Source organism: Fusarium musae, chromosome 9 (assembly GCF_019915245.1).
Source record: "Fusarium musae strain F31 chromosome 9, whole genome shotgun sequence".
Taxonomy (NCBI): domain Eukaryota; kingdom Fungi; phylum Ascomycota; class Sordariomycetes; order Hypocreales; family Nectriaceae; genus Fusarium; species Fusarium musae.
Genome location: NC_058395.1, coordinates 1,769,564 through 1,788,687, shown reverse-complemented (window position 1 = coordinate 1,788,687; position 19,124 = coordinate 1,769,564). Strand labels below are relative to the sequence as shown.

General features: G+C 50.7%; 6 protein-coding genes across 6 annotated transcripts; 2 read left to right on the top strand and 4 right to left on the bottom strand.

The window, feature by feature from the left end:
* Window positions 1–222: 222 nt before the first annotated feature.
* Window positions 223–807, top strand: J7337_011811 (uncharacterized protein; the record flags this gene model as incomplete). Its single annotated transcript, XM_044829347.1, has 1 exon — window positions 223–807. One exon carries the CDS (start codon window positions 223–225, stop codon window positions 805–807), a length of 585 nt encoding a protein of 194 aa, XP_044676022.1.
* A 1,376-nt stretch (window positions 808–2,183) lies between these two features.
* On the bottom strand, window positions 2,184–4,711 carry J7337_011810 (uncharacterized protein; the record flags this gene model as incomplete). The annotated part of the gene is made up of 6 exons (XM_044829346.1): window positions 2,184–2,666; window positions 2,721–3,035; window positions 3,086–3,385; window positions 3,439–4,092; window positions 4,145–4,341; window positions 4,414–4,711. The coding sequence occupies 6 exons, from the start codon at window positions 4,709–4,711 to the stop codon at window positions 2,184–2,186; spliced, it is 2,247 nt and encodes a 748-aa protein (XP_044676021.1).
* Window positions 4,712–8,144: 3,433 nt separating this feature from the next.
* Window positions 8,145–10,688, bottom strand: J7337_011809 (uncharacterized protein; the record flags this gene model as incomplete). Its single annotated transcript, XM_044829345.1, has 1 exon — window positions 8,145–10,688. The coding sequence occupies one exon, from the start codon at window positions 10,686–10,688 to the stop codon at window positions 8,145–8,147; it is 2,544 nt and encodes an 847-aa protein (XP_044676020.1).
* A 611-nt stretch (window positions 10,689–11,299) lies between these two features.
* J7337_011808 (uncharacterized protein) lies at window positions 11,300–11,569 on the top strand (the record flags this gene model as incomplete). The annotated part of the gene is made up of 1 exon (XM_044829344.1): window positions 11,300–11,569. The coding sequence occupies one exon, from the start codon at window positions 11,300–11,302 to the stop codon at window positions 11,567–11,569; it is 270 nt and encodes an 89-aa protein (XP_044676019.1).
* A 154-nt stretch (window positions 11,570–11,723) lies between these two features.
* Window positions 11,724–15,114, bottom strand: J7337_011807 (uncharacterized protein; the record flags this gene model as incomplete). Its single annotated transcript, XM_044829343.1, has 4 exons — window positions 11,724–12,321; window positions 12,371–12,479; window positions 12,533–14,953; window positions 15,033–15,114. 4 exons carry the CDS (start codon window positions 15,112–15,114, stop codon window positions 11,724–11,726), a joined length of 3,210 nt encoding a protein of 1,069 aa, XP_044676018.1.
* A 542-nt stretch (window positions 15,115–15,656) lies between these two features.
* Window positions 15,657–19,099, bottom strand: J7337_011806 (uncharacterized protein; the record flags this gene model as incomplete). Its single annotated transcript, XM_044829342.1, has 6 exons — window positions 15,657–15,802; window positions 15,858–16,635; window positions 16,686–17,036; window positions 17,089–18,274; window positions 18,333–18,548; window positions 19,059–19,099. The coding sequence occupies 6 exons, from the start codon at window positions 19,097–19,099 to the stop codon at window positions 15,657–15,659; spliced, it is 2,718 nt and encodes a 905-aa protein (XP_044676017.1).
* Between the last annotated feature and the right edge of the window lie 25 nt (window positions 19,100–19,124).

Below are 19,124 nucleotides of genomic sequence, written 5' to 3'. Positions count from 1 at the left end.
ACCTTACCTAGTTGTCACTGCCAGCCCCTGGCCAGCTCAGATTCACGCCAACACTCACCCCTTTCCGGCGCGCTCATCAGAAGCAAAGCATCTACCTCACTGATTAAAAGCTGAGTCTCGGGCATAGTAGATAAAACACGACCCGGCCGGAGAACACACTTCACCTCCGCTTCCTCATCCTCCTCATCATCATTATCTTCGCCCCAACTCACTGTTTCAGCCATGGACTTGTTCATCACTGCCCAAGAGCCCTTTGCGCATCACCCACTCAAGGTGAAAAGCTTCCCTTCAGCTCTGAGCAGCTCAGCCGACAAACCCCCAGGTGATGCAAAACCTCTTGTGCCTCTCCCACCAGTTTCACAGCTCGAGTTTGATCTCATTGTCCATGACCCCTGCCATGACAGCACTCTCACTGGCTCATGGGATCCTCTCCCGACCCCTCTGAGCATTCCTCTCAATACCTCCAGGGTTCATCTCCTCAACCTTCTCCGGGAAAAGCTCCCTGTTGTCGAGGCATCCAGCAAGAATCGTCTCAGTCGCCAAGTCCGCCGTCCTAAGCTCATCTCTGCCACGCTGTACTGGACATATGGCGGCAAGATTTACCCGCTTGGACCTAGCGACAAGGAGTGGCATTATCGCGATCTCGTCACCAAGACCGACATCATGGCTCGCTCTGAGCTTGAGTGGTTTCTTCTCAAGGAAATGATGGCTGCGTCTAGAGGCGCACTCAAGTGCTACATCTCCGTTCGTGGTGAGCACCTCCCGGCCAAGAAGGCTTCTGGCTGGTGGTTCAAAAATAGTGCCTGAGAGCACATACTCCTGTACGTTCACTCAGCTCCATCTCCGGCCAAAGTATTGAGTACTGATCGTTCAAAAGGACTGTGACATCAACGACATTACGATGAAGCTGGACGACCAGCGAGGTGCACTTTAGGGGCAGAGGGAGGGACATTTGTTGGAACTTGATGTACGCAATAAGAGCAAGCAAGAATATTCCAGGGAAGGGAACTAATATGCTATTCATCCGCGCATCAAAATGTATCGATAACATCATCTCATTTGCTCATGGAAATGCTACATGAATTGTCTAAAGTGCTATCTCATCACGAGCGATACAAGATATCAGCATAGCACCGGGTAAAGGATATGGTTTCTCGGTAGCCAATGCCTGGAAAGATTGGTTCATATCAGATTGCTCTGATTCACTTCTGCTTCGTGCAATATCGGTTTCGAGGTTGCACTATGTGACACAGTAAACCTCTGCCCCAAGCGTTGCTTTATTAGACACTCATCAAGCAGCATAACCGTCAACACTAACATATACCAATGACTTGGCCAGAAAGGCAATTCAAATTAATATCGTAAAGACCAAACTCCATATTTAGCCTAGGTATAATCTGAACAAACCCATGATCCTCGCGCCATCAGACTGCTCATAAGTCAACGCAACGCAACGGAACGCAACGCAACGCAACACGGTACAGCACAACCTCAGCTCCTCTGCCTCATGATTTTGGTCTTTAGCTCTTAATTAACACGACCATTGACGACAATAGTATGCTCGACCAATCCACCAGTGTCTCCAGACTCCCCCCACCATATACACCTAGTTACTTGCTGAGCGTCCTTTTCAGATAAACAAACAAGATAAAGGCAAATGCAGATGACAAAAACAAGTAAGGGTAGCCAAGACTTTCGACGCCAACCAGTGCCCCAGGCCTGTGTAGTCGTACAAGAGTACAAGAGTAGGTAACTTCTGCCAAGTTACCCAAATTAATCCCCTGATCTCCCCCTTCCCCTCTATTGGTGGGCTTTGATGCTCAGAAAACAGGCCCATGACGATGTCGTTTACTATCATTATGTGCATGGTCCAGCAACATGCGTGGGTCTCGTCATCCGTGTCTCTAATCCACTGCCCAGACAAAGATGACTGAACCGTGAAGAGGTGGACTCCAAGAAGGGGCCTCCCAGGAGCAGATGTTATGCATTGACAAACATAGCCAACATTGTATGTGCGCGGAAATACACGTCTTTCGCTATGCCTTCATCCTGTCACAACCAAATATCTTTCCCGCAGACAGGCCTAGGGCAAAATCAAACACGAAGTGACGCCACCATGCAAAGTAATGCTGAATAAAACACTCAAATATATGGATGTGCGAGATGATGAAGCAGCCCATCCCTTACTGGGCTGGCGGGTTTCCCTTGAGACGCTTTGGCATCCTTGGTGTAGGTGGCTTGGCATTACGTGGCATTCCATTGGCAGCAGGCGTAGGTGCTCCAGACCCATCCTCCTCTTTCACTGCTGATGGCCGTCGTCGCTTGTTCGAGGCGGGGGATGTGTTTGCACTGGGGCCGCTAGAGCCAGTGCCCTGCTGGCTTTGCTGCATCTGCATTCCGGGGGCTTGCATGTGTCCGGGTGCTGGGCTGCCCATGTGTGGTGATCCAGGGAGATTCATATGAGCCGCGGCTGGGCTTGCACCTATGGGAAATTGTCCAAAGCTCGGTGTGCGGGCCCCGGGGGGCATTTGTTGACCGTTCATATTGGGCGCAACTCCGTTGATCTGTGTTGAGACATACTGATCGAGGGCTTGGTACGGTCCTAGGCCGGGGTTCGAATGGTAAAATTGGAATAATGGGTTCATCTGTCCCATCACTTCAACAATCTGGACATTATTCATTAGCGTCACTCTTACTTACGTTGAGTGAGCTGTCCCTACCTCAAGAAACTGGAAGACAGCTTCAGTCACACCTTTGCTGTTGACAGCCGAGTCCGGCAGGTCAACTAGGACCTCTGGTGGCTGGGTTTGAGGTGACTTCAACTGTCGACCCTTGCCCTTCTTAGACAATTCGGGTGATTTGCCATCCTGTGAGTTAGTTTTGTGCCATTCCTTCATCCACATGTGGGCGGGCTTCGCGGCATCAATGACCTGTTTCCGTGATATGAATTCGTCGTGACCCGTGGTGAGGAACTCGAAAAGTTCGATCTTTTGTTCAGCGTCGAATTGCGCTCGGAGCGTACCACTAGCGACCAACTATCACCATGTTAATAACTCACTTACTCAGACCTCTCAGAATGTCTTACGTGAGATCCAGTCTCGAACCAATAAACGAAACTGGCCTTCGAATTCTCGATACAGTGGCAATCGCCGGGAAGAGGTCGATCTGTCACACCCTTATCCATGATCAACTGCATATTTTTCACCCCACTGCCGAAATGCGTGTGAAAGTATCGAGCAATGGCAGGATAAGCGATTTCATATTGCTTATCGGTCGTATCCTCGGCGTCCGTGATATGTAATGAATGACGAAAGACACCATTTGGTGAGAAGAAACGCATCACAAAGCCATGCCAGTAGGAGAGGTCATCTCGTCCCTTTGAGCCCTAGAGATCTCTTGTTAGCTCGTCATTGCGGGCTCTATCACGATATATCTTACGGGAAAGCCACTCAAGTGTTCGCTGAATTGCATCAGCTTTAGTAAACACTGGCCCTTCATGCTATCTCGTCGCTGCTGGAGAATTTGGCTTTGAATTGCGAGTTGCTGCGCGGTTGTGGCGCTCATCTGATGCTGCTGAGGCTGGGCTTGTGGCTGCGGTTGTGACTGTGCCTGGGACTGAGGCTGTGGTTGAGCTTGTGGTTGAGCAGGAGTTTGTGGCACCTGGGGTTGGCTCTGGCCAGGTGGAAGTTGGGATGGCTGAGCGGGAGTTGAGCTGGGCGTTTGAGCTGGTGTTTGAGGTCCAGTGGGAGCGGGTGTGCCAGCCTGCGATGATTGCTGAGGGGTGTGCTGAGGCTGTTGCTGGCCAGGCTGCTGTTGCTGCTGTTGTGGTTGAGGTTGAGGCTGAGGTTGTCCCTGGGGTTGTTGGCCCTGCTGGTTAACCATCTGATTTTGAAGAGCGAGCTGATTTTGCTGCATAGCCTGTATGCTCTGAGCGTTCATCTGCATCTGTTGGCCTGGATTAGGCCCAGCTTGCATTTGCTGAGCATGAGCAACCTGTTGTTGTTGTTGTTGTTGCTGCTGTTGCTGCTGCTGTTGCTGCTGTTGATGCTGCAGAGCAAGCTGCTGGGCCATAATCGCTTGAGGATGCGATCCCTGATTTGTTAGCTGAAAAGACGCCAATGACAGCTTGGTTATCATGACTTACCGGAGTCAGGCCTCTTCTGAGTGAATGGAGCTGCTGAGGGTTGAGTTGGCCAAACTGAGTCGCCATGTTGATAGGCATACCGGCACTCTGCATGTTGCTTTGGAAGGCTTGATGAGCCATCATTTGTCGCGCTTGTTGTTGCTGAAGTAGATGTTGCTGCTGCTGTCGCATCGCAGCCATCGCTTGCGGATTACCAACTGTCAACGAGCCAATTAGCGCTTGCGCAGAGACAGGGATGTTAAGGACAGTGCCAGTAGAATATCACATACAATGTTGTTGCTGGAGCTGTTGCTGAAGCATTTGCTGCTGCGCGGTGGGATTGAGGTGCTGCAAAGCATGAGCATTTGGGTTCGCACCCGGCGGCATACCGCCCATGAGGGCAGGGTTTACTTGTGCTCCGGGAGCAGAGACCATAGGTCCTCCGAATTGATGAGGCATCCCCCCAGGAGCACCTTGCTGACCTGGATTGTGAGGCATGCCACCAGGTCCCATGGGGTGGCCGGCGACACCTGGATGCCCCATGCCAGCAGGATGCCCAGAAAAATTTGGGCCCATACTTGTTGCCATCATGATTAAGTAGTCGGGTCGATTATCCACGGCGTGGATATCGACGATCGCGTTGAAATACTATCGCATACGTCGAACGATGAGAATGAAGAGAGATTGCCAGACGACGCGAATGGGTGCGCGAAAGACGATTGTCGGATACTCGAAGTGGCTGAGGATGTCTATAATAGGTATTTCGCGTGTCGCGACGAGACAGGACCAGGTGCACGGTGCGATAGTGATCGTGACGGAAACCAAAAACGACAAGGGGAATATAGATCAATAGTGTGACTATTGAGTTCTCCGCTGTGAAATCGTAAAGGGTCAAGGCGATAGGAACCGTCAAGGCATCGGCGAGGGGAAGAGATAATTATTTGGTGGTGTGGTTTCGCGCTGCGAATGCGGACAAGAGAGAGAGCAAGGCCGACGGGGGGGAAGAGGAGGTCGTGGGCGAATAAGGCGACGATGGGGCGACTGGCACGTCACGAGATTCCAAAGGCCGGGACCAGCGAACAGGTCGATAGAAGTAAACCACGGGACGGCTTGGGGAAAATGAGGCCCAAAAGAGCGCAAATCGAGGCGTTGAGAAAGGAAATGGTAGATTTGTCGAAAGACGGGGACCCAGGAGAAGGCAATGCGAAGACACGGGAGCGATGCCACAAAGAGGGTTGATCCGCTTTCAGTACGGGGATGGGGAGAAAGAATGGGAGTTGCAAGGCAAGACGGGGACTGGGCCGTGGTTGAGTGGGCGGCTCGGCTGGGCTGGGCTGGAGGATCTCCCGCGGATGCGATTACGTTCAGTAAGGTACGGGTACGGTTCGGTATGGTACAAAACTGTACAGCGGATACTGTCGTCTGCTTCTGGGTTCCTGAAGTCTGCTCTGCCTGGGCTGTCTCTGCTAAGGGCCTGGCTGGGCTGGGCTGGGCTTTGATAATGTGACGGCGGACCCGGTACTCAGGAACGCACGTTGAGCTGACCGACAGGAAAAGCAGAGGGCGCACGCAAGATACCGGGGTCGGAATCTGACGTGACGGGGGTGGTTGGTAAATTTGAGATTCAGCCAAGCTGAAAGTTTGTCGAAAATAAGAAGAAGAGAAGAAGGAGAAAAGAAGTGGGAGAAGTTGGCAGACACTCGAGTAAAGGAAGGGTGCTGGTGGTTGTCCAGTTGTAGTCTACCTAAGAGGGAGCCTGTGGACTAGTTAGACGGAACCATGGAAGCAAGGCAAGCAAGCGGATTGTCGACCCAGGCGTGGACCGTCGGTATAAGACCAAGAGAGTGTGAGTTCGAAAAAGTAAGTTAGATCTCAGATCTCGCTGGCTTGTCTGCGATTATCCTCTCAGACAAGAGATCTCAGGGTGGCAGTGACTGCGTCGAGGTACATTCGATGCCGATAGAGATTCGATAATGATCGACGGGCTTGCTCTTACAGACCAGGGGAGATCTCACTCAACTCGCTCGTTCTCTGTCACAATCTCTGGGTCGTAGACTTTTGGGGGAGCCATTGGACCTTTGCATCTGGCAGAGTTGGGCGGGTGGGGTTGCATAGTTGCAGAAACGGCTCTGATTCGTTGACGGACAGGGAGTGGATAAACTCGTCGGTGGATTCGGACCAGAGCCCCGAGATAAGAGTGGATTTTTATGCTCTTATTGAAGTATGAGACTTGTGCGGATCCGGCATTGACGAAACAAAGCAGCCAATAAAGGACACAAACCTGACAGCTGCTGGTCCCCTTAATTTGTCTCAATAAGCTTTCGAATGAGCTACTCGATAGAAAAATATTATACGTAAAACTTGAAGCCACTCCCCCCTTATAGCGAATCTTCTCTTGGATCCCTGACGACACGCGAAGGTCCCTAGAACCGGGATGTCCCAAATCTCAACCTACTTGCCAGCCTGCCTACGTGCCGGCATTGATCTTTCAACTGTGTTGTGTTGGCTGTTCCTCCAAACACACACACACACACACACACACACACACAAAAAAAAAAAGTGAGTGATCAAATTTTGACTTCCACAAAAAAAGCAATACTGAGGTAGCACACTTTTCAATAAGAAAAGTTGGCAGAATCTCACAGAATCATGACATGAGACCGCTAACGAGCTGGTTCTAAGACAGACAATCCATTATCCATCCATCCATCACAGGTGGAGGACAAGACAAATTGCTTCATGCATCTATCGCGATATTGAAGAGGGCCTTGAACTGGCTTCCGCCGCTAGTATCGAAAGAGGATAGGATGCCGGTCACGTGAACCCAGCACAGTGCTGCGCAAATGACAAATTTTCCTGCACTGTCTTTCAATATCTTCTCTCGATGCGGCTCTTAATTTTCTTCCTGCAAGCTTCAACCCTTCCCAACAACAACAAAACGCCTCTGCCTACCTCCTCACATCAGCACAACACGCGAGATCGTACGACGACTGTCTTTCTGGAGCAGCTGTTTTGATTTTGAACGGATTCGCTTGAGCGACTTGCCGATGTGTTGGTTGTGATGGATGTTTGCTTTTGGCGGTTTGTTTGGCTAGCAAATTTTTCATTGCAGCCTCGCGACCAGTCTGCATTTGAATGGTAAGCATCACTACCCCCTCACTTTTACCTCCCAGCACTGCCTCCCCTCTGCATGATGACACTAGTTACACTCTTCTTTTCCCAACTGAATCGACCATGAAGAAGTTCTGTATTCGGGCCCTAGGCCTGTTACTTGCCAGTATCAACGTCTGACTACACAACCACACTCAGCCTTTCTAGCACACACATACCTTGCCAGCCTTGCTAACATCGCTGTTACAGATTCGAATAATGTGCTATTACCATACAACTGACCCAGCAGCTTCACGAAGGTTTTTGAGAACTAACGTAAGTTTCTGCTCATCTTTATTCCACACACCAACTACTCCGTTTTGCATGATGAAAATTTCCTCTTAATTCGCAGTTTCCACTCGAGTCCCGATCGAGCCTTTTCTGGGACAGATGAGGGTTTATTCTTCCTTGGATGTCTGATCAAACACCATATCTTCACTCTTGCTGTCGACTATCTTTTAATGGGTCATGAAGCTAACTGAAAAAGTTTTTAGATGTTGCCATGGAGACCACTTCTCGCTCTAAGTATGATAGCATAATCAAACCTGATCATGATTTTTGTGTCTCGCCTTCAATTCCGTAATATTGCTTGTGCCCTTCTCGTGATGTTGTACATGCTTGTAGTGTCATGATGGTAATTTATCATGACAACTGAGGTCATGACTGAGTGCTAAGCTCGCCTAGCTACATTCCACCTCTTGTGCTTTGCCATGTAGGGACTAACTTAGCTGAATAGCTGGTCTTGGGCCCTCATTTGGCATCATATCTGGAAATTCATATTCTTAGGGATGAGGTTGCAGTTCGGATGCTGGTTCATAGATTGTAATACATTGCTCATCACCATGCCATGCGTTAACTTGCACGTAAGCTGCTAGACACGAACTTCAACTCTCATATCGTCCCTTCTCACCCTGCCGCCTACCATGCCTCTCCTGTTTCTTCCTGTCCTTCCTCTTCCAAGCCAGTTTAGCTTCAACATCTTACATAGCTCTACCACCCTCTCATTGCCTTCTGCACCTGCATCACCCGCCGACACGCCCGACAAAACACTCATACACTGCAGCATCCGGCCAACCATCTCCGTAATGTGCTTAGAGTCCTCGACATTCTGCTCACGTTCCCGTAGGCTGCCTAGAGAAGGCGGTGGTGGGATTCCGCCACCAGACGGTGTGAATGGTCGTAGACCACCATCACTCCCGTGGCTGCCGAAGCTGACGTTACTGATCGCACGGCTACGGCCGCCTGCCGATCCTTCACCAAGAAGAGTTGTACTCGTAGAGTTATACGAAGCATTAGACGGGTCGAGAGACATAGCTGTGCCGGGTCGGCCGAAAGATTCAGAAGGAGAGGTAGACAGTGATGCTTCAGGGGGGGAAGACATGGCCATACTTGCAAGCGACGAGGGCAGGAACTCAAGAGATAGTCGGGAGAATATTGTCTTGAGTGTCTCGTACCGCGGTAGAATCACTGTATCCCTGTAGGCGATGAGCACCAGCCTCCTAACATCGAGAACTGCTGGTGCCGGTGCCACACGGGCTGGTCTCTCTGAAGTAGATGCAGATGCTATAGCTCCGCCCCAGAAGTCCCGTGCCTGCTCTCCGGTCATAAGTGTACCGCACCCTGACACCTCCATATCGAGTGGGAGGAAGACGGCTTGCATATATGGCAGTATGGAAGTAAAGGTAAACATCCAGAGCTCAACCAACGTTGGTATAAATCGGTCTTCTGGGGTTTGACGTAATGTCCGGTCAAGTGACAAGAACCCCGTGTGTAAGAGCTCTCGAAGATCCTCCAACATGGTATTTGGTGAGCGTCTATGCATGCACCACTGTATATGCATTTGTACAACTCTGTTGAAGTCTTCAACTGGGAGACGCAGGTCTTCCCCTTCAAATATGGCCAATAGCTTTGCCTTCAGGTACGGCCACGCATCGTCCAGCGACATGTGGTTGTGAAGACCGAGCTTTCCGGGATCGACAGGATCATACATTGTCGACTGCTGAGACAGAGACGGTAGACTACTTGGTCCTGGCCATTCACTCTGCAAATTGAAACTTGACTCGCTCTCCAGGCGACTGTCGGATCGCTCACCGAGTTTCTTATCCTTTTTGGCCTTGGCAAAGGTAGAGGAGTTGGGGCCAGGGCTCGGAGGAATGTTGAAGTTATACAAAGGGTTTGGCGCATTGGGATCTGTTGGTAACGAATTGCTGGCAGCTGATGATAGTGGGAGATGATACTCATCCTTGAGCTTGTGTTTTTGCCGTGAAAGAAAGTGGTGCTTCTTTTCCTTCTCTTTTCCTTTTTCCTTGTCCCTTTCTCTATCCTCGGTGGGTGTTTCGATAGGCCGGATCGTGGCTGAAGACGAGTTGGTAAGGTTGTATATGGACTGATTGCTCGAGTCAACGAGACTGTTTGTGCTGAAGTTGCCACGCTGAAGTGCTGACAGAGCCGAGCCAATCTTTCCTGGGCTTGGCAGTGGCTTTTCCTTCGCATCACCTTTTGTGCTAATCTTTCCTGGGCGGGAGAATAGCTTGACCTTTGGCTTTTCTGCCTTGAACGGTTTCTCGGACGCAGGGGGTGGAGGTGGTGGTTGCGAGTATGGCTGAGGCGACGCTCTCGGGGAATTGTGTCCAGATCGAGGAAACACGACATTGGCGGCAGCTGTAGCAGCGGAAGAGTGAGGCCCGCCCAGTCGATCACCATGTCCTCCATGATTGCCAAACCCACTGTCCCGCGGCGCACTCGCCTCCGTCAAGCTCAACATCGGGGGACTCGTAGGCCCCTTACTTCCGCTTCCGCGGCGCACTCCGTCGTTTTGATCGCCAGGGAAAGGCACGGTCTGCGATCTCTGGCGCGAATGATTCTGGTGCGACATGACAGCAGCCTGCGCAGCAATCTGACTTGCCGACAAGTTGACATTGGAGGCTGTGGCGGCGGCAGCAGCAGCCGCTGCCGCGGATGCTGAAGCGGTCGACATATTGTGATGTGACATTCCGAGGTGGGATGAAAGATTCGATGTACTCATAGATGGTAGCGTAGGCTCGAATGAGCCTTGGGTCGCCGAATGCTTGCGCGCATGGCCCTTGACAAGTGTGGCCGGTGATCCCTGGGTCACAGATCGTGCGTTTGCCGGCCTTGAAAAGTTGTGATGTCCTAAGCTCGCGGTGCTAGAGTTTCCATGGGTCGTGAACTGGGCATATATCGGGGTCGCAGGAGATGATGGTTGTGGTTGAGGAGGCGGTCGCGACTTTGGTATTGTGATGGACGGCCGAGGTGTCTCATCCTCATCGTCCGAGGTCTCTACTCGGCGCAGAGCAGGTCGCGATGATGTCGAAAGCTGCGAGGGTTGGGCGGATGAGCTCGATAGAGGAGCGAAGCTGCCGGGGCCGCGGGGTTGAGAGCGTGAGGGTTGCATTATTGTTTTATGCGGCGCCTGGGCCGTCGTTGCATCTTGAGACCCAAAGAGATGCGAGCCCGGATGGACAGGGTCCCAGGCACGAAAGGTGTTTGAGGTTTGTTTCGGCGTTGGTGAGGTTGAGTCGCGGTTGTCGCTTTGTCCTTGATGAGAATGACGGTATCGAGAGTTCTTATCAATGCTGAGCGGATGTGGAGATACTGAATGCTCTTGAAGTGGTTATCGGCTTAACCTGGAGTTGACCAGATTACCTACCTACCTACCTACCTGACCTACTTATCCTTCATCAAACCACTTCGCTGACTAACATGGCTTTTAGAACGGAATTGCCTTTTGAAGCACGTTTATTGCAATGGATATAATGGCTGAAGGGAGACTGGGCCAAAATACAGGATTGCAAACTTTCAGCCGCTTGATGTGGGATTGGATCTTGTAGGCTACCTATGTGATTAAACTCGTTTCATGATATATTGTTCCGTCATTGCTCACCCTACATCTCTGCGAACACCGGAGGTGGGGTCCTTATTCTACAACCCCACGTCGTCAAAACACCACATCCAAGTCTAGACTTCGATCTTCTTCCAACGCCAATCACAATAACCAAAACCAAAATGTCGCAACCAACTCTCACCACAGACTACACCTCCCCAGCGAGTGAACCGTTCAAGGTTGCTCACACCCTTCCTGCAATCTCATCTCCAACCTCCACGGCCGACAAGTCGTCATACCTAAAGGCTCTGCGCGCCTCTGTCGCCGACACTCAAGACACTATCAATAAAGAGCTCACAGCGCGAATGGAGCAGGACAAGGCGAGAGATGCCGCGGCCGAGGCCAAAGAGGAAGAGAACTATGGCGAGGAGGTGCAGGAAGGGGAGGAATGAGGCAACCAACTTCTCGCGAACGACTGCAAACCCTTCAGCAGCAAGATGTGTTCGAATATGAAGGGTATTTGAGAAATATCATACTGGCTACCACTGATCCAATCCATGCAAATGCTCTCCGAAACGATGCTCCCATCCAGCATAAACGAATCGTCTAAAATCCTCGACCCCAACTTGGCGCTTGGGATGCGTCTACTTTGTTCCCTGTTGCCCGGTTCAAACAGCCGTAGTGCACCACGGTGTTATCCGGCAGGACAGCCACAACGCTCCCGCCAATACGCATACCTCCCCCAAGTTTCTTGTGGCACACGACGCAGTGCCGCTCGTCTGTGATGGCAACGTGCCTGTTACGCCCGCCTTGCCCTCCCTGTACATCGTCACCAAGGTGCAGCCTCGCCGCGATAGATATGCCTTCAGCCTGTCGCAGACCAGCGACGATTCTTGCCTCGTTGACCAGACTATTTGCCGACCGAATGCGGCCTCGGAAGTAAGACTCAAGTGACCGAACGGGAAGGTCGTCTGGAATGAGTCCTAGAGTTGATGTTGCTGGGAGACGTGATCCATGCTTTGAAAGAAGGTCCAGTGCTGGTTCTAGATTGGGCTTGTTGGGTGGTGACGGTTGAAGATAGAGCGATAGAAGGGTGTGATAAATAGATGGTGTAGAAGTCTCAGGATCCTCTCCAGTTTCATTCTTCTCATTTGGCTGAGGTGATGGAGCAGTATCTTGAGTCGAGTTGACTCGGTTACAGTATCTACTAAAGTTAGCTTCTGAGCCGATGGAACGACAGGTGAACGACATACTGTTCAGCTTTCTGGTAGTCCTTCATCTTGAATACATAGATCTCAAGGGCTTGTTTGTGTTGGTTCATGTTGCTCAATACCACAGCCTGTGCTTCGTAAAATACTGGGTCTAAGTCGATGCAAGTCAGTATAGATCACCACGTAACTGTATATGAATCTTACCATCTCTGGGAATCAATCTAAACGCCCTGCTGAGACTGTAAACCTGCCCCGGCTGTCTCAAGAACTCGATGAAGTGATTCATCATTTCATCCCACTTGTCACCCTTGTCCATCTTCTTCAAGTTTTCTACATAGAGCTCAACTAATCGGTCGTGAAGGTCTGGTGTCATATCTTCAAGCTCGGTGATGATATGCTCTAGATAGCGTCCTTCCAACTGTGTATCAACATCATGTAGGAAGGAGACAACCCGTTCTCGTGGAAGGGTCTCCGCATTCTCTGTGTCGCCTGTGAAGATCTCCAAGGCCTCATCTGGATTGGCTTTGAGGGTCCATTCTGCATGCTCAAGGATGAGGTCAATTTCTGACGGTGGCAGATTTTTGAGGTATTGAATGGTGCGCTGCGGTCCGTGAAGTGTTGGTGCGGCCTCGTCGGGTTCTTGAGCGGCTCCAAATCGTCGTAGAAGTTCCAAAGCCTCCTTATGTAGCCTCTTACCGTAGAAGAAATCCACCAGCTCAGTATAGCGATTGTGTTCCAAAAGCTTTTCGTTGACCACATTAGGGTCGCAGAAGTTGGGAATTCGAAACAGAGAGCTTGCTAGAGTTGGTCGAGAAAACATGTATGCTCGAAACAAAGTTGTGTCGACTAAACGAAAGGTGTTTCGGAGCTCCTCCTCAAGTTTCTTCTCAGAATCATCGAGCCCTATGCGCAGAAACTTCTCTGCTATTTCTTCTGATGAACCATTTCGATCACTTCGAGGTTTCAGGTTTCCAGTAACAGGATCAATCACCCGTTGTAATCGAGCACGTGTTCCAGCCAAGTAACTGTTGAGCTCCAAAACCGCGTTCGTCAAGTCCTTGTCTTTCAAAGGCAGATCATCGTTTGACTGAGTCTCCTTCATACTAGCATCATCATCGCCATCCGCTGTATCTTTCTTTGAGAGGATGGATGCGGTATCCGATTGGGGCCTCCTATAACTTCCGGTAAGATATCTGGCGAAGCCTCCTTTGCTTGACTGCGGGGTTTCCTGTGCCTGTTCAACGGGTTCAGGGGTGGTGGGACGCGTGCCATTAGTTTTCTTCGGTGTTCCTGGCGTGTCATCCAACTCTTCTTCTTCCTCTTCGCGGCCGGCCCAGGCAGATAGTTCTCCAGCAATGGATGGAGGAAACATCCTCAGAACTCGTTCAGGAGGTGCATGCACGGTATCCTCATTGAACAGATCCATCGCCTGGCGATATTTCTTTTTCTTGAATAGCCCTTCAGCTTTGAGCATCTTGACCTCGCGAAGTGTCTGCGCCTTGTTCTTTAGCAGTGCATCTTCAAGCATTTCGAGAATGCTAATAGCCTCATCGAAGTGGCCACCGTCCACTAGTTCCTGAACCTGAGAGTCATAGTCTGTTGAGTCCATCTTCCAGACACATCGTTCACTGGAGATGTGAAAACCTTTCCCGGCATGTGCTAAGCTGTAAGTGGGTGACGGGAAGTGAAGCTGAGAAGCACCAGGTAGTGATAGATTCTGAAGTGATGATAATGTTATAGGATTCCGAACTTCCAGGGAGCCTTTTGAAGGCGCTTGCAAGGCAAGGATATATGGGTACGAGTACCCTATGGACTCAGGGGCATGGTTCCAGGGAATCTGCCGTCTGTCGAGGGGCTTTCCGTCATCATCGATGAATAGTGTGTTAATATCCTTTGCGAGCAACATTTCTCCCTCGGCCAACTTGGCCGCCAAAGGCTTAGGCATATAACCTCCCAATCCCATATATCCCATACCAGCACTGCTCATTGCACCAAATCGGCTCGTCTGCCCAGCTGCAGGTCCCGAACCCGGACTCACGATATCTTCGACCTCACATGTTACGACGTCGACCATGACGTACCCGCCATTCATACCACACACCAATTTTGTCGCATTTGCCCATGTTACTGATCGAATCGACTCAGGCAGCACGATCTCGTCCACATCTTCAGAAAGTTCGCTCTCAAGCCAGCTCCAGAGTAGCAATTTCCTCTTGACCGCAACAGCCAGCCGGCTCACGATCTCGGGGATTCCCGTGTCCGGATCCTTGACAATGTTCGATGTTGACGCAAAGCATGATGCATTCTTGGTCCGGCTGAGGGTCTCAATAAGTTCGTAGGTTTTGAGATCGTGAAAGGAGACGTGATAATTCGACAAGGAAACAATCGTGTTTGCGTCCTTTATGATAGCCAGCTGCTCGATTGCTCGCGTCGAGAAGCGTTCCACCTCGCGCATCAAATCAGTTGGCTTTTCCGACCTTTGCGGAGTATTATGGTTTTCGCCCGCCGCAGACGACGAACCATTGGCATTTGTATCAGCGGAACCATTCTGAGGTGGGTCGGAAAGCTCGTTTAGACGGTAGATTCGGAGTGCGCCATTGTTAAGGCCGACGAGAACGCGGTCACCTACGAGCCGAGAGTTAGTTAGTCGGTGTCGTAGAAACTGCGGTAAAAGAGCAGCGAGACCACGGAGGTATGCGCATACCTTGAGCGAGTATCGTCTCAATCTTGGACTTATCCTTTTGTCGCAGCTCGATGATAGGGCGAGCTGTGAAAGCGGAGAGCATGGCGCTGGCCAGCTCGAAGCTGTAGAGGCTATTGGGAGAAGAGGCGCATCAGTCGGTCCCAGAGGTAGCCAAGCGCACGATTTGCCAGGAGAAGACGCTATCGACAAGTATGAAGCATGAAGTCGCAAGATAGACAGTCAGTGTTGGTGTTTGGGTAATTTGATGGACAGGAATGGTAGGTCAGGTAGTCCGTTGGGAGTCGGTATCCGGTGGCACGGTCATGCCGCCAACCACGACGTCAATAGATGGCCAGAGCTTCTTGCATTACAATCATACAGTGCAACAGTGCGAACCCGCACTAACAGCTATATTAGATGGAAGAACTAAGCCTAATGATATCTATTGAAATGCTATATAACAACATTTATTCGCAGCACTTCTTATTCAATAGACAAAAAAATAAAAATAAAAATAGCTTCCAGTCTATGAATCCCGGCGCTTGATCTACACTCATGAACATGGCAATGCACCTGAGAACCGATGTAAAATAACACCCAATTTCCAACACCAAAAACAGCAACACATATATCAACACCCTTAGTTTAGTCAAGTCCCGCGACTTGCATGATTCCATAACCAAGAGTCACGACCACAACAAGAGTAATAAGACTGCTGGGCACACCGCGGCTAATGAAATGCTTGACCTGTAAATAACGCTGACCGAACGGGTCTTCCTTCATGATAGCAGCTATGATAGGTTAGAATTGAGTTGTTAGGGGTAAAGAAAAATGCATGAAACTTACTCATGTTGGGGAATCCACTGGTTGGCAGACCCATGGCTGCACTACACATGAGCACTCCACCCATGACAAGCAGGTTGGGGTGAGGCTGGTCCATAGCAACACCAACGTCAAAGACAAGAGGCAGGAAGATAAGGGCAGCGACTGTGTGGCTGATGAATGTTGCGATAACCAAGATCAGAGTCGAGAAAACAACCAGGACACCGTACAGGCTCATGCCCTCCACCTTCTCAGAGACGATCTCAGCGAGGGTATGTAGCAGACCAGACGAGCGTACAGCTTTGCCCAGAGACAAACCACCGGCTGCAAGGATGATGATGGTCCAAGGGAAATTATTGAAGTCCTCTTTGGTTAGCAAGCCGATACCGAAGAACAGCACGATGGGAATGATAGCAATAACACCCATGTCTCCAAACTCGGCCTCTAGCTGGTGGCTGGCACACCACAAAGCAATGGTAGAAATGGTGACGATAGTAACGAACCATTGGAGCCCAGTGAACTTCTCCTTGACAGGCCGAATAGGGGCGATCGTGGTACCCTTACCTGGCTGGAAGGTAACCAGGAGGAGGAGCCAGATCAGAACAATCGAGAGAGCGCCAACAGGAATGACAATGAAGAACCACTGCAGCCACGTGGGCGCGGGTTGCATGATGCCCATTGCCACGACGTTCTGAGGAGAAGCGATGGGTGAGAGCATCCCACCAATATTGGAAGCGAGCGCGATACCAATAATGACAGCTTTCGACATGTTGGAATCAGAGGGCAATGTTCGCAGCATTGGCTGTGTAATTGTCAGCTTGAGCCTTGATCCATTTCATTGGACAGACTTACCTCAATGATAGAATAGCATAGAACAGGAGCTGCGACATTGCTAATCAACATAGACGCAAATGCAGCTACAAACATGTTGGCAATCAACACAGTCTTGGGTTGAGTGCCGGCCTTGCTAAGAACAAGAGTCGCCAGTCGCTTGTCAATAGTACACTTGGACAAAGCAGCTGCTAGAGTAAAACCACCGAGAAGAAGCATGATGACAGGCGTCCACATGGCAGCAAAGATGGCAGATGTGGCTGCCTTGGAGTCGAGACGTTTTTGAGGCTTGCCTGGTGTCTCATCACGAACAACGTTCAAGACAACAGAGAGGAACGGGATAAGTAATGATGTCACAAAAAGGGGGATGGTCTAAAACGGTCAGCAATGGTCAATCGCCTATTTTCCTGGCTGGAAAGCTTACCTCGGTGGCCCATAACAGACTAACAAAGACAAGCATTGCCAGACAGTTCTGTTGCTCGGGCTTCTCCATGATGGGGAGCAGAAGCAATAGGAAGAACACAGTAAGACAGGCAACCAGTGTCCAAAGAGACGAGCTAGCGAGCCATGGAGGCAAGGTAATCTTGCCAAAGGGTGTGCGGAACTGGGTCTCTCGGGGGGCTTTGGCCTCGTCGCCTTGCAGCCTCCTTGTGACATTCCCTCTTTCTTGTCCGAGAAGTGCTTGTCCCAAGCCTGCAGCTTCAGCTCTGCGCTCGATACCAATAAGATCTCGCCACACGGTGTTGCGCTCCCAAACAACATGTTCTCTGAGATGCGAACGAAGGTCTTTGCGAGCGAGCTCCTCATCTCCGCCAGTGACTATCTCAGCATAAGCCTTCTCCATCTTGGTAATGTTGTCTTCGAGAACACGCTTCGTCTCGTCTTTAAAGGGGTAGGCTGTCTCGACATGGGCTCGTAGATAGGGACCCTTGAGTTCCTTATCAAGGATCTTGTCAAATTTCTTGAGCACCTTGGCAAAACCGGTACGGTTAAGCTGGATAAACGACTTGAGTTCGCAGAGTGACACATAGAGGCCGATAATGCGCTTCTTGAGCATGATACCAGACGAAAACATGCCGGAAGAGAACATGAGAGCTTGGTCATCGTTTTCGTCGGCTGTGGTGCTGTGCCTCCTCATATCGCGACCGAACTCGGAGGAAGCGTTCAGATCTTCAGAACGCGGCTTATGGATGTTGGGAAGTGTGCGCCTGCGGCCTCCGCTGCTCCGTCGCCTTGTTGTAAGTCCAGTAGTCTCATCTTCCTCCTCGCTCGCGCTCTCTTCATTGTCGGTGCTGCGGCTCCGAGGGCTTCTTGAGCGGAAGCCGTTGCGACCATCAGGACGGTGGGCTGATGAAACAGAGAGCCTGCGAAGGTAACGGTTATCGGCAATGGCATCTTCGGCCTCATCGCCAACGTCGCGTAGCAGTTGCGCCGCTTCTTCGAGCAGCTCGCCCTCTTTGGCGACGTAGAATGAGCATATTTTTTCCAGCTCGACACCAAGAGCTCGAGAGAAGACCTCTTCAGCATCTTCTTGGTTTATAAGAGGTCGAGATTCGGCATCGCCAGTGGTTCCGCGTGCCTGATGTGCGGTCTTTTCGAGGCTGTAGATTCTATGAGAAGACAATATTAGCTCACGTGTGGCTTGAATACAATACTAGCAACACATACAGCTTCTTGAGATTGCTGTATGCAATGTAATGGCTGCTCCAATCTGGAACAGCATTGAACTGAATACTGTGAGAGAACTTCATCTCGTCTTGTTCTTCTAGCCAGCGGCGCTTATCGTCTCGCTTGGCCTGTCTTCTTGCTTCACGATCTTGGGCGTCTCGACGAGCCTGGATGGGAGGATAATCGACGAGTTCGAACTGCTCGCTCTGGTGGGCGCTGGTGCTCGTATTTGCACTGCTATCGCGTTGGTGCTGGTGCTGATACTGTGGTACCGAGACTGGGCCGTCTAACAGGGAGGCAGCAGCACTCCCTCCTCGTCTCGGGTAGGCGTCGTTGATGCGAGTTTGAAACGTGGTGAGTGCAACGCCGGGAAGAGAGGAGGGATCGTCGTGGGGCGGTGGTGAGGGAATGGTTGCGACTTGAAGGTTGAACCACCGAGTGAGTTAGGCTAGTAGGTTGGTAGGTAGGTTAGATTTTTCCTATTATCGACCAACAAGTATTTGAAAAGATGGAGTGTGTCCCGGTGACGGAAGGCATGTGGTTCGAGGGTCCCAATTGGGTGTCAAGGCCCGTAGCGGTAAGGTAGGTAGTGTCAAGATCCTTTTGGAGTGAGTGGACTCTTTGGACTGTGGGATGAGGAAATCGTCGCGGCAGCCCCGTTGAACCCAAAAAAAAAGGTACAGTACACCACTAACGTCTCCACTGATACCGCACCGCGTTCTGTACCTAAGGTAGGGCCAGGTTAGATCTTGGACAAAAGCGATCATATGGCGGTACGTAAACAATAAGTGA